The sequence below is a fragment of the Etheostoma cragini genome, chromosome 11 (assembly GCF_013103735.1).
Source record: "Etheostoma cragini isolate CJK2018 chromosome 11, CSU_Ecrag_1.0, whole genome shotgun sequence".
Taxonomy (NCBI): domain Eukaryota; kingdom Metazoa; phylum Chordata; class Actinopteri; order Perciformes; family Percidae; genus Etheostoma; species Etheostoma cragini.
The window spans coordinates 12,496,515-12,510,210 of record NC_048417.1 but is presented as its reverse complement, the minus strand read 5'-3'; the positions used below and the strand labels follow the sequence as shown (position 1 = coordinate 12,510,210).

The 13,696-nt window shown below is 39.7% G+C and overlaps 1 protein-coding gene across 1 annotated transcript; it reads right to left on the bottom strand.

Annotated features, from left to right (window-relative positions):
- Positions 1-598: 598 nt before the first annotated feature.
- On the bottom strand, positions 599-5,931 carry pdzk1 (PDZ domain containing 1). The gene is made up of 8 exons (XM_034886146.1): positions 5,819-5,931; positions 4,422-4,631; positions 3,326-3,539; positions 2,256-2,588; positions 1,969-2,165; positions 1,674-1,895; positions 1,282-1,599; positions 599-760 (listed from the first exon to the last, which is right to left on the bottom strand). The coding sequence occupies exons 2-8, from the start codon at positions 4,626-4,628 to the stop codon at positions 716-718; spliced, it is 1,536 nt and encodes a 511-aa protein (XP_034742037.1). The 5' UTR covers positions 4,629-4,631; positions 5,819-5,931; the 3' UTR covers positions 599-715.
- Between the last annotated feature and the right edge of the window lie 7,765 nt (positions 5,932-13,696).

Here is a 13,696-nt window from a genome sequence, read left to right as displayed (position 1 = left end):
TTTCGAATTGAAATATTTTTTAGAACAAACATTACTATTAGGAATTTTAATTTTACCTGTAAATGCAAACACTTTGTTGTTTGTGCTCTTAAATTCTCATTATTTTGGCCAAAATTATATTTTCCTTTCTTTTGTCGAAACACACTGGAGCTGGACTGTTCACAGGACATCCCTGCTTTACTCCTACCGAGGTGTAAATTGACTATGAAGAAGAGACCATTCCTGATCTGCATACTGAAGGGTAATGTGTCATTTAATTGGGAACAAAAACAAATACCCATAAAGTAAGCTTGATTAAAATAGTATGTCTTCATTTATTTGTGTTTAATGAAAATATTATGTACTTTTAGGAATTGGGAACTAGTGATTACTAGTGACAGACTCGGGTGTCCTGAACAGACCCGTCATTTTTAAATAGTTTAGACAGGTGTGTTTTTGTTGTTGTTGCTATCTTCATCTTTTTTTTAAACTTAATTTGTCTTTTGGCTGTGGCAACAGCCACATGGCGAGAATAAAAAACAACACACTTTCGACGTTCTGAGTGTGTGTTGCGTTAGGTCACTGCAGTTTCCTGCTGTACTTCTATGACATTATATTCCATTATAAGGAATTTCAAAATTTGTTTCTTTTAGAGCTGATTTGTTTAAAAGAAAATGATGCATGAAACTTAGATTGACAAAGGCCAAATCAGGGAGCGTGTCCTTTCTGTGGCATCTCAGAGTCTCTCATCGATACTGTCTTGAGACAAAGAAGATGTGGTCTAGAAGAGAGAAAAAATAAAATTACAATTCTTGTAGACATTAAACATTTTCTCTATGTTGACACTAGGTTGAGGAATGACGTAATACTTGCACGTTTGCTAACCGGCACAAACAAAGTATAGCTAAGGCTCATGGGAGGCTCATTCATTTTGCAGGTATTCAGTCAAAAACCAAAGTATTAAACCACTTAAAAGTATGCCCTGATGATGTAGCTAAAGAAACATCTAGAAATCCCCAAAGTTCCAATTCATCCATCCAATTGTTTAAAGACATTTAATTCAAAACCACAAATGTTATCCTCATGGTGGTGCTGGAGGAAAGGTCAGAGGATCATCAAAGTCATTTAAATTCATTGTTTGGAAAACATGAGCGTTTTTACAAAATGTAATGGCAAACCATCCAATAGTTGTTTAAGATATTTCAGTCTGGACCGCCACTGACCAACAAACCCACATTGCCATCCCTGTAGCCACACAGCTAGTTAAATATGACCTGGCGGCATTTAAAAGGCAACACTCACCCTCTTTCTCTCTGGTTCTGTTGGGGTTTCAGGTCTGGCCTCCTCATGCCTCTCCACTTCCTCTGCAGTAGTGTCCGCAGTGTGGACCTGAGCATAAGAGGTTTCCCCGAGGAGCAGGCGTGTGACGGCCACTCCTTTAGCTTTGAGTTGGTCATAGATGCTCTTTTTTGCCACCAGAATCTGCAGAGAGTTGCCACTGTTGCGGATCAATGCCACCACCTCTTCGTGGCTGCTCTGCTCCACATTTACTCCGTTCACTTCCACCACAATGTCATCATCCACCAGACCCGCCCTGTCTGCCGCTCCACCCTTCACCACCTGAAACAAAGTGTGTCACCACTTAGATTTGAAATTGTCATTATTAAAGGGCGGGCCATTCCTTTCAGTCTTACCTCCTTGATGTACTGTCCAGGGACCCCCTGAATGCTGTTAAGGTGAAAGCCATAGCCAGCTGAGGTCTTCTCCATCTTGCACAGTTTAGGCTTGAGCTCCTCCTTCCTTTCCTGAACTGGTGTGGATGGTCTGACAGGAACAGGTAAGTTGATGGCCTCTGTATAACTGGGCGGTGAGCTGGAATCCATCTCCTCCAGGAAGAGCATCGGAGACACCTTTGCCTGTGAGGAACACAACAATGACATTATAAAGCCTGTCTGTGGTCTGTATTTTAACAGTGGCACCCGCACACACCTGCTTATACATTTGGTCCGTTTCTTTGTTCACCACTAGGAGGCAGCATTTGTTTCCACTCAGCCTGATCTGTTCCACCACCTGCTCATGGCTGCAGTCGTCCACATCCTTTCCATTCACAGATACTAGTCTGTCCATTTCCTTCAGACCTGCTATTTCCGCTGGGCTACCTCTGTCTATGTCCTTAATGAAGTGGCCTGCATGGAGTTAATGAGCACACTGTTAAAGCACAGCCTTTACTCTGCGTTAAAATACCAGCTATTTCTAATATTGACAAATGGCCTTGCCTGTTAGGTTGATCTCTTCCTTTAGCAGGAATCCATAGCCATCAGGTCCTTTGGTCATGTTGACGACACATGGCTTGTGTGGGAGATACTTGGCTGTGGCTAACCATGCGCCTATCTTCATACGCATGTTCTGGTAGTGCCTGTCTGTTTCCTCTTCAATCAGCAGCAACATGATGCTGCTGCCAGCCAACTTTATCTTGTCCACTACTTGCTCGTGTGTGGAGCCTTCTACGTTCTCCCCGTTGATCTCCAGCAGGCGGTCGTTGGCACTGACCCCGGCCCTGTCAGCCACGTTTCCTTGGATCACCTCTGTCATGAACAAACCCTGTTCACCTAGAAAATGTGTTATAGAAAATAAAGTGAGAAAATATCCAAACAGAGATATTACACATTAGCAACGTCTGGCAATGCGTGGCTAGCAACTACTAAAAACATCCAACTGAATATCCGACCAAACTGTCCGTTTAGTTGGATTGTGGGTTTTGAAGGCGCCGGGTTTTGACAAGGGAGAAGAATGTACGGAGTAAAAAAAAAGACGATATCTCTGTTTCTGCTTGAAGCCCTGTTTCAAGCCTGTATCTCTTTGGGTGTAGCGGGGTTGGGTGTAGTCACAATTGTGCTCTACTGCACCTGTAACCACACCTAATCATGTCATGGGGTCCTGGAGTACACTTGTACATCACTGCAGCAAGGTTAGAAGTTAAACCACTGAAGGTCAGCAGAACTCTGAAAAAGTCTGAAATAAATACCTAAATGCCATACAAAAAGAGGTGTTTTTCTGGAGGAGAATATATACTAAGCAATTTCAGATTTCACAATCTTGCAAACCTAAAAATCGTTCTTAATAATTACTTGCTCCTAATCTACTGAATAAAGAAATATGAATATTTTTAACATTTAGTAAAGCCATTAGTTGTAACCTTATTTTATCATCCAGTTCCACCTCACATAGTAGGTGGTAGATAAACGAAACCGGTTCATTCGTTCGTTGTCATTTAGTGCTTTTGAAATCTTTTCTTTTTGATCAATTTTCCTAGATTGCGTAGCCTAACCCTGCCTCCTCAGCTCACCTTTGACTGAGCGAAGAGAAAACCCATAGCCTGAGCTGGACTTAACCAGGTAGCAGAGTTTAGGTTTTAGAGCCTGTTTGGCTACACCATTGGCAACTGGTGTGCTCTGAGGGTTGGACAGGTTCAATCCCTGTGCTTTGGCCAGCATGTAGGAAGCTTCATCCAGGATGTGGAAGGTGACTGATGCTCCACTGATTCTCACCTTCTCCACCACCTGTCCCGGGGGGAAACAGACACAGCAGAGGGGTTTTAAGAAAGATCCATGTCACAGCATAGTACCATCAGACCATAAAGCCCCAATACTGACAAATTGTAATAAACGGTTAATGGGCATTTAAAAAATACAACAGAACAGAATATATTATACACCAATACATAACACTGCTAGTTTAATGATTACAATAAGTTGTTAAAAGAAATATTAATCATTATGCTCAAGAGCACCTTGGCAGTGCTCAGGAAGTGAACTGGCGTCTCTCCAGCTACCACTCTGTCCATATGGGGACTTGAAACAGCGACCCACCATTTCCCAACCCAACTCCCTACGGACTAAGCCACTGATACCACCAAATGTCTCTTCCATCTATATTTCACAGGCTTGTTTATTTTTTTCAACTCCTTACTTTTCTTATTTAATTTGGGTCTTGACACACATTTATCGATTTCCTATTCTTTATTCTACCTACGCAGCATTTCCGATTTTCCATACCACTCTTAAGTACTTACTCTCGTAAGTAGTAGCTAAGACGTCTTAGCAACGCCAGGCTAATGTTCACAGACACCGTGCTCCTCTTTTCATAACATCAACCTTCTTCAGGTGCTTCTCTCTTGTCTTCATCCAGGACCACAGGACTATTTGATTTTGTGTGTAATTCAATGTAGATTTATTGTTTCTTCTTATAATGTCAAATATGCAGTAGGTCTAAGTAGTGATTAGGCTGAATTTATGGTTTTGGCTCACTTTAAAGGAACCGTGTGAAGTGTATTTCTTTTTACTCCATATTTAATTGTTAACCTTTTACTACATATTGTTATTTCCTGGGCTCCATATTATTGATTTAATTAATGCACTGCGGTAAGTCCACATCCTATTTACCTCTGAATGGGACAGTCCATCAACAAACTCTCCATTGACCCGCAGGATGCGGTCTCCATCTCTCATGCCAGCCAGTTCAGCTGGACCTCCCATTTCCAGGCAGCGAATCAGGTGACCCTCCTCACCCTGCTCCACCCTCAAGTAGAAGCCAAATGAATGACCCGGCCTCTTGGTTAAAGAAATCACCCTTGACTTGTACCCAGCCATGTCCTATATTGGAGGATACGGTTACATATATACAATCACAAATTCTATAATGTGTCTTTTCTCTGGCACTTTTCTACTGAACTGAACACAATTTGCTGTCTATAGTTATTACCTGCATCTCCAAATATGACCAAAATCTATTTAATAACACAAAAAACGTTTACCTTATATGCTATAGACTAAAGCAATCTTGAGGCTGATACTATACATAGATAAACAAAACACTGAAAGCAGTATAATGCTATGTTGAATATTTTAATCTAACTCTTTAGTAAAGAAGTAGTTGCAGTTTTGGGAGTTATATATGACCTTAAAAATATCTGTCCATCTTTCTCCCCCTTTTCCTGACACCACTGTCACCCTTTAAACGGGAACTTAATAGCCGATAACCCTGGACCTAAAGGAGCCATAAAAGTGCTGATGGCTTCAGATGAAAAGTTAATCTTCCATGTCAGCACTCCAGTGGCATTAATGGTTAACATCAGTAAAGCTGACTGTGGTTAGGAATCTCCTTAAAAAGACAGCCTGGACTTTAAATTCAAAGTGAGAAATGTAACTGTAATCCTCTTATTATTGCCACACTGAAAAGTCATAAAGGATTAATTGATTGATTGTCTGGTATTGTTATTGGGAAATCATATGTATATCTATGGTAGGCTACAGTATGTTCTGTTAGTGTCACACAGCTCTTCCTGTGTTATGATCAACAGGTGCACTGACAGGCCAAAATGACAAGAGCCAAACAATTCATGGTGTGGAGTCAGCCGTTTTCCAACAGCCTTGCACCTTCATGTGATGTGTATGTGATTTTTTCCCCTAACCTTTTTCCTTAGTATAGTTATAGTTTAACTTGTGGTTCCCATTCTTTTTGGCTTGTGTGACCCCATAAAACTAAGCAATTTATACCTGCATCCCTTTATCATGTTTGTGGCCAGCTCTGTATTTTTAAGACAACTTAAGTAATTAAAAAAAAAAATACAAGATTAGAGGAAAAGAAATTAAAACAACAAATGTTTTATTCAGATTCCTATGCCTTTACTTCACGCCTACATTAAAATCTGATGATGTAATTAAAAAAAAGTTATTTAAATGTTCCCTGCTTTATACTGTTTGTTAAAGAACTATATATGTGATCATAAATCTCAGGTCAAACTATAAAGAGTATAGTAGAGTATTTTAATTAAACTCACCAGCTCGTCTGTGCTCAGTGTCCTAGTCCAAAGGAGAAGCTCACCTGTCACTGCTTGGCTGTTATCTATGTGTGTTCAACCTGTCCTCCTCCTTCTCCCTCCTTCCCCACTGTCCCTCTTCCTGCAGGGACTTTGACGGGCTAAAGGTGAGCCTAAAGGCTGAGTTATTTAACAGCGTGTTATGAATGTCGCTGGAGGCGATGGCCTTGTACAACCTGAGAAATAGTCATCTGCTTGGTGGTCAAAGGTACAATACACAGGTGGCAATAAGCATTGTCAGGAATCATGCATGCCTCACAGTCAGCATTACGTCAAGGAAAATGCATCATCTGTACTCATTTGCATACATTTTATTGCCATAAATCTGTTGAGTTTTGGAACAAAAAATCAGTATGAATTAAAATCTTAACACTATCCCACTGCTTTAAGCTATATTGAGCACAGGAAACGATATAATTTGGTGTGTTTGACATGAAAATAAAAACTTACATGCATACAGCTTGGAGAAACAGCCCTACAATAAACCTCACCTTACTGAAGGTTACATGTGTTCAGGTTAGTTTTAGTGAGCTGATAAATCAGTTTCATGGTCATTCAGGAGGCTGTGGTTTGTGGTTCTGTTGAATAATATTGTTATGCTGTATGTTTTCTTCCTATTAGACCTTTATTGTCTCACAGGGGTAATATTTGTTAGAATTTGCAGCAATGTATAAACTAAAACCAATTCAAACAACTCAAGAACAATTTATTTACTCTGTTTTGCATGGCAACGTTTCTTCTAAAACATGTAAGTTAAGACATCATGTAGAGACAAATCATCAATGACAAATCACCGATAAAAAAGCCTTGATAAATGTAAAAGCAATGTGGGTATGTTAACCCTTAAGGTTGGCTTCACTTTTGGGACCCTCTCGTGTCCCTCTGGTCAAATTGACCTATGAGTTATTTGGGGTTTTAAAAACAATTCTGAAATAAAATGTTTCTTCATAATCTAATAACAAATCTCAACAAAGTCTCTATCTTAATTTCAAACAATTGAGATAACATATGTTCAGGTATTGCAATCAGTGTCTAAAGTGTCTAATAGCACACAATTATAAATGGAAGTGTGATTAGTTTTTTTTTTTAAATACACTATGGAAAAAACAAAAGTGGTGGTCATATCTAGAATCATTTTCTAAATTGAGTCAGGAATACATGTTTTTCACTGAAAATAAGGTAAGGTCATTGATTTTCAGCTAGAAAAAATGTAGTGAAAATTTGGAATGAGTCAATATGACCCGAATACCATACAAGGGTTAAGAAGCAGAGTTGCATCTTAATGTCATCCATGGCTAAAGATTAACCTTTTAAAAATGTATTAGAACAGATCATAAGAATATAAGTCTACTTTAACAGCATTCTACTTGAGGGGAATAAATCAAACAACATCCAAAATGATCACAAAGTTCAGGGTGTAGTTTAGTTCTCCAGGATTATGATCACTGTGGTTGGTAAATATGGGAGAAGCCTTTGGTTATAAACGGCTTGTTACGATACTGCTGTTCTTGGGATGGGACAAAGGTGACAAAAACTCAACAGAAGCCAAGCAAAACAAACCTGCAACTGTAAAAGTTAATGTATTACTGTGCAATACATGTTTTTAGCATGGAATGATTAATAATTGCACTCTGAATTTGATTAACAGGATTCTGATATTATCCTTTCTTTCTCACAGCCACCAGGGAGAATAATCCTCCCACTGTAAACCCAGATTTAGTTGTAATTAAAGTTTTAGTGGACACTACTTATTAGGGTTCAAACCGCGAACCGGTAGATCCCTTCTACGTTTGTCTGTTTAAGTTATTATAGTTATTATTTGTTGGCTTGCTCAAATTCCTGTGAGCTGGAATGAGCTAGAAACATGAAACATAGATATCGGCCACATAGTGGCGCTGTAATTAAGGCTTTAAGATGCAAACTTTGAAAGGCAACGCCCCCCACACTGTAAGTCCGATTGACTTGAAATTTCTCACAAAGGTGCAAATTAATGTGCTCTACAAAAAAGACAATAAGGCCCGCCTAGAAAAAATTCCATCATTTTGAATTTTTTGAAAAACACATTTTTGAGATCTCCTCGGCTCATGGGAGAAAAAAATGAACAGGTCCTATTGTGTTTTAATAACGTTCTGTCAATGTTATCGGAGTGGATTTATGTTATTTGACATATGTTATTGTAAGTGATTCATGTTTACCTACATTTATTGTTGCAACATGAACGACTGTTAAAGGAAATCAGTAACTGCATTATCTGAGTGAAACACTCCATCATACACAACACTGTTGAAAGTGTTTTATGTCAGAACTCATGTATGGAATACATTGATCTTGAAATCCGGCTGTCATGGACCAAAAAACATACATTATAAGATATGAGCATCCTGAACCTCTGTACCACTCAGTGTTAAATCATTGAAAGCATTGTACCGTTAGCATGTTTTTTTCTGTTGTTGGTGGAGTCGGAGTGTTGGCGAGTTAAATCTCTATGCAGTGTCATAGTTTTGTTATTCTTAGGTGTAATCCTCACTTTTTGATTTGAACGAATTCAGCTTTTGTCGTTGACGTTTCTTGTACAGCAAGAGAGGAATTTGTTGGAAGTGAGATTTTGTTGAAACAAAATAAAGACAGGCTGCAAACTGAATCAAGGTTTGGTCTTTGGTGACGTTTTAATTGTTTTCTGCAGGGAACAATCAAATGAAAAGAACGGTTGTCACAATGCTGTGTGGTATCTTGTTTGCTCCTGGTGCTTGCTTCTGGGGGGGGCACGAATGGTGTTTCTCCCTTTGGCCGGGATGGCGGGGGAGGGTAGGATGGTGGTGGGTCGACCAACAGATCGCCGTCTTTAAGTCTCGGATAGAGAGAAAATGCATTAGTATCACAGTGTTTATATCTCCTTTCTTCTCTACATTATCAGTGTTATCTGACTTCCCCAGAGTTTAACTGTTGATGCATCTGTTTTCTTTCCCTACAGGCTTCTTTCAGCAACTGATTAAAACATTGCTTGTTTCCACATTTGAATCAATCAATCTGTTTCAGCATTCTAAGTTTTCCTGTATTTAAAGAATCATTTACAGGAAACCCAAATGTTGTTGCCCAAGATGGCAGACATTCTATACATCCAGGGCCAAATCTTTTTACCATTTCTTCCACTACAATTCCCAAAGGAACATGTGACTTTGAACTCTTGTTTTCCAAGAGCGGAAGCACTTCTATCAACTTCTTGTATAATCGTTACTATACGGCCCAGTCTGATCACTGCAAACTTTGCAGAAAATCCGGAAACAGCTACGATGACTGTTTGTCAGTGTGGATTTATTCCAGAATCTATCAGTCAACCCCGTCTTACCCGTGTTGGAAAAAATGCCATCAATTTGCTCTTTTTTATCTGTTAAAAATAACAACCTGAATGCCTTAATAAACTCTTTTTTTCACTGAATCCATCAGTCAACAAAGTCAATATTTGTTTCTTAAATGTTTCAATGGCCAATTCAAAACATTTATCCAACAGAATTAAAACTTTAACTTACCCCCGCTGTTTGAAATTGCTTCCTTGTCTTTTGAATTTCAGAGTGGAATCAGCAGAGCCCTCTGCGGTTTCTGACCCTCTGTCTCTCAAAGATTTTTGACGAGGTTTAGAGGCAGGCGATCATCAGATCCCTGGAGTACGCTGTCATCAGTCGCCTGCGGAGTCCCTTTCTGATCCCTCTTTGAAATCATGTTTGTGACGCCAAGTTTGTCGTGGAAGTTTTTTGTACAGCGAGAGAGGAATTTGTTGGAAGTGAGACTTAGTTGCAAACCGAATCAAGGTTTGGTCTTCGATGAAGTTTAATTGTTTTCCGCGGAGAACAATCAGATGACAAGAACGGTTGTCACAATGCAAACATCAGTTACAGAGGGACCAGCGTCTTGCAACATTACAACAGTAGGATCCTGCCTTATCTCCCGGGCCCCCAGAGAAAAGAAGACCTTGTTTGGAAAACAGTCTAATCTTAGCATAACAAATAATGTTTCCAGGCAGACAAGTTAGAGCTTTTGCGTCTTTCTGAATTTGCCCTTTGTCAAGTTTCTTTACTGGTCAGGCTATCTTAGTTGAAAAAAGAACATCTTGTCTCACTAGATAGGTCTATGGCCCTGACCTGGGAGGAACTGGGACCTGGTAGCATAAACATTTCTCCTGTTTTGTGGCATTTGTCCTTAGGGGAAAAAGGCAATGACAAACAGTTGTCATCTCCTTCAGGGAGGACACACAAAGAGAGATTCAAAAGGCATATACCCTGCAAAGCATTGGGAATTATTATATGAATAATCAACACATGCATATTATAGAAGGACATATATGATCTTAAATGTAATTTTCCCATTACAGTTTGTTGAAAAACAAGGTGCTCCTTCACGGGTTAAAAAACTCAATCAACAGGAGAGGCTGGGAGGATATGTCGGAAAAATCTATAACCTCAACCTTGTCAAAGTTCTTTAGTTCGTGAAATAATGCACCGTCATCAAGCTGTTTTTCATAGTTGAAGATGCAACACTCATTGAACAACAATGATACTTCACAACTACATAAGCTCTCCTAAAATGGAAAACATTACAAGAACAATAAATATTAATTTTACACAAGCACACATTCTAAATACTCCACCACTGAGTACGCCAAGCACCTTGCATGTTAAAAAAAACCTGGTTTTATTTAGATATTTCAGTTTAATGATATTCTAAGTATCTTGGAGACCTAACAAACATTTCCATTCTCATGAAGCATATGCTGTGAGAAGTGTAGCTTCTTTGAAACCTGCATTAGTTGCACTTTTATTTCATCCTGCACTTTTTGGCACATTGCTACCTTTCACAGGGAATTACCGTCACCAACGGTAATGTATATCGACAGATAAATGTTAATGGAAGGATCGCCAGATATCCATTATCATCCTCTACACTCTGCAGAAAAGTGTATCACGTCAGCCCATGCTCATGCTGTACAGTGTACAGAATTACTGATAAAACAATACTGGAACCCTCTCATTAAACATCACTCTACAGCAATACAACTTGAAAGCTGCAATGACTAACTTTTTTGATTACTTGGGGATATCAAAAACGAGATGTGAACATAAAATTTAAATATCATCACCTTTTTTAGGTACTCTATAAGCGACGTTGGGTGACGCTACTTCTTGTTGACGTTTGGAGTATTTTCAAACAAAATGAGACTAGCTTGTCCCTCCCTCCTCCTCATCCCCTCCGTTCTGTGCTTGCGCACAATAACCCCCCACCCCCACCCTCAAATCCTTGTTGTCGGTTATTGGCTGAAACATTGTTTGTGTACGCTTCGTGGTGCAGGTGGGCTAAGTTTATTTTTGTTGCTGTTAGAAGACCCTGGGCTGTCAAGGCAGCTCGCGGATAGTGAGGGGGTGTTTGCTGTGTGTGACAACAAATGTAGCCTAAAACATGTGTGACATCGCTTAGAGCACCTTTAGGTAGATATGGAATTTGGAAGCAAACGGTTGCTTATTTACACATTCAGCACTTACGGAGCAACATTATAGTTTATTTGGAGCCAGGATTTTAGCCGTTTTGGGTCTCTACTCACTCCTAAGGAAAATGTTTTGCTCTTTACCTTGTAAATGTTCAGCTATATTTACCCGCTAGTTGCTGCTAACTGTGTCTGGCAACCCTTTGGGTTTGTGCAGTTGGTTTTTAGAGCTTCATTGCATCAAAAACACAAACAGAACTCAAATAAGGGCACTAGACTGTCTGCCACAAATTGAGAACAGCAGGAAATGGCAGAATCTGTGCAGGATAGAGGGCGTCAGTCTCTCCGCTCGTACACACTCACACACAGGTGTGTGTATCTCCAGCACAGGCACTTACGACTGCTGATGGTTCGGTGCTCTAAGCTCCCCCAAGATAACACATACAGTACACACACACACACACACACACACACACACACAATTATCGATCCCGGGGCCTCAGTAGCCATAATTACAGGAGGGAGGAAGTGAGTAGAAGAAGACAGGAATTGTCTTCAGCTTGGCTTAGCACTGATGCATTCCCTATTCATTACCCTCAGTCATTACCTTGTGTTTGCCAGAAAAAGAAAAGTACTGTATTTCTGTGGTGCCGACTGCCTGGATTGATCCTCCTGTGCTGCAGTTGTTTATTTGATCTGAAACCGTATTGTGTTTTACAGCCACCCAGAAATGATTATCGTCAACCTGTCTTCAGCAGTGGAGCATCAGTAATCAACACGCCATGCAAGTTTGTGATTACCGCACTCAACTGTTTCTCAACGGTCTCTCTCTCTTCACCTTGATTGGCAGCCTCACATGGCTTGTTTATTTGGGGTAAGTGGCCCTGCACATGACCTGCCAGAGCAAGCTAATTAGACCAAAAGAAACATTAGAGTCAGGTCGCTTCAAATAATGGCCACTGCTTTTATTTTCTCTAATAGTTATTTGAGCATTCAGCGACCAAGCAGCCAGTCCCCACTCTCCACAGCAATAACATGCCTCAAACAGCAGCGACATTACAACCTCCCAAATGTATAGGTGGCACTGAAAACTCAACTCAGTACAGCACAATGGTGGAGCTGGACTAAAACACATTCTCCTTAAACCTTAATTTAATGATTGATGATTGGTTTTTTCTAATCATAACAATTTACACTCACCAACGTTTTATGAATACCATTAGCTCCACACAGACCAGTAGCATTCTGTCATTGAACATTATTAAGAATTTTCCACATTTTAAAACAAAATTGAATCACAAGAAAAATGTCATAATAAATATGTGCCTAGACCGACGAAAATACTGTGACCAAAACTGAAATAATCAAATACATCTCTCATCAATTAGAACAGAAAATCTCAGAACGCATTAGTTTTTCCTGCTTTCTCTTAATATTTCTTGAATTGTCTGTTTTCTTTATTTGGATGGATATATGCTGTTACTCCTCTTAAGTTTCATGCCTAGGGGAAGCTTGGAAGTGACACAAATCATAAACTCAAACTAACAAAGGAGAGATTAACACATCAACGTACCGTAACAATTATCCTTTGTAACCCAACCAGAAATAGAAGCTGTAAAAAACGTCAGGGTCTCCAAGGCCAACACAACAAACAAAACCCCATACTACCTGGAAAGAAAATGGCAACTGAGCTACAGAGTCAAACCAAAACACACAGTGCTAATCTCCCTGGCTGTCCACAAAACAGGAGAAAAGGGGGTCAGAACAGAGAACCCTTACCAGCTTGACGCACCACTACAAGACGACTCCACAGATTTGGAGGCATTCACTTGCGGCAAATCTTTCCGGCTTAATGCCGCTAATGTTAGCAACTAGTAGTTTAGCTGGCGACATGATTGAAAAAGAAGAAAATGGAGATCTCAGAGACTCGGCACAGGAGCAGCAATACATTCGCAGTCATCCTCGGACATATGTGAGAGAGTAACTCTAAAAGTATGGGGAACTTATTAATTAATGTCTGTTAAGTAATTCATTTTTTATCTTTTATTTTCTTTCCAGAAGCCACATTTAAGCAGACCCACATACATTTAGATTCATTTAAATGTTAAGGGGTTGGATTAAAAAAGAGAAATTGTATCTGTGAATTCTCAAAGAATCACAATTGAATTGATATCTTACTACTCAGTCAGAATATTAATAACCTGTAGTCTCAGTCTGTCCTAATAATCATATATGTGATGTTTTAGGCCTATTGGCAGACATCCATTTGCAATGTAGGCAATGGCATTTATATGTTATGGTTTGGGGTTTTTGTTGGGGTATTTTTCCTGTTTGGCCTTCCCTGGGTTTTTGTCCCGGCTTTGTCC

Excerpts from the sequence above, each read along its gene's own strand:
- pdzk1 (XM_034886146.1), bottom strand. The coding sequence starts at position 4,628 with ATGGCTGGGTACAAGTCAAGGGTGATTTCTTTAACCAAGAGGCCGGGT. Across the intron at positions 2,166-2,255 it reads GGAAGAGATCAACCTAACAG|GCCACTTCATTAAGGACATA; the intron begins GCAAGGCCATTT and ends AACTCCATGCAG. Across the intron at positions 1,896-1,968 it reads CGGACCAAATGTATAAGCAG|GCAAAGGTGTCTCCGATGCT; the intron begins GTGTGTGCGGGT and ends TGTTCCTCACAG.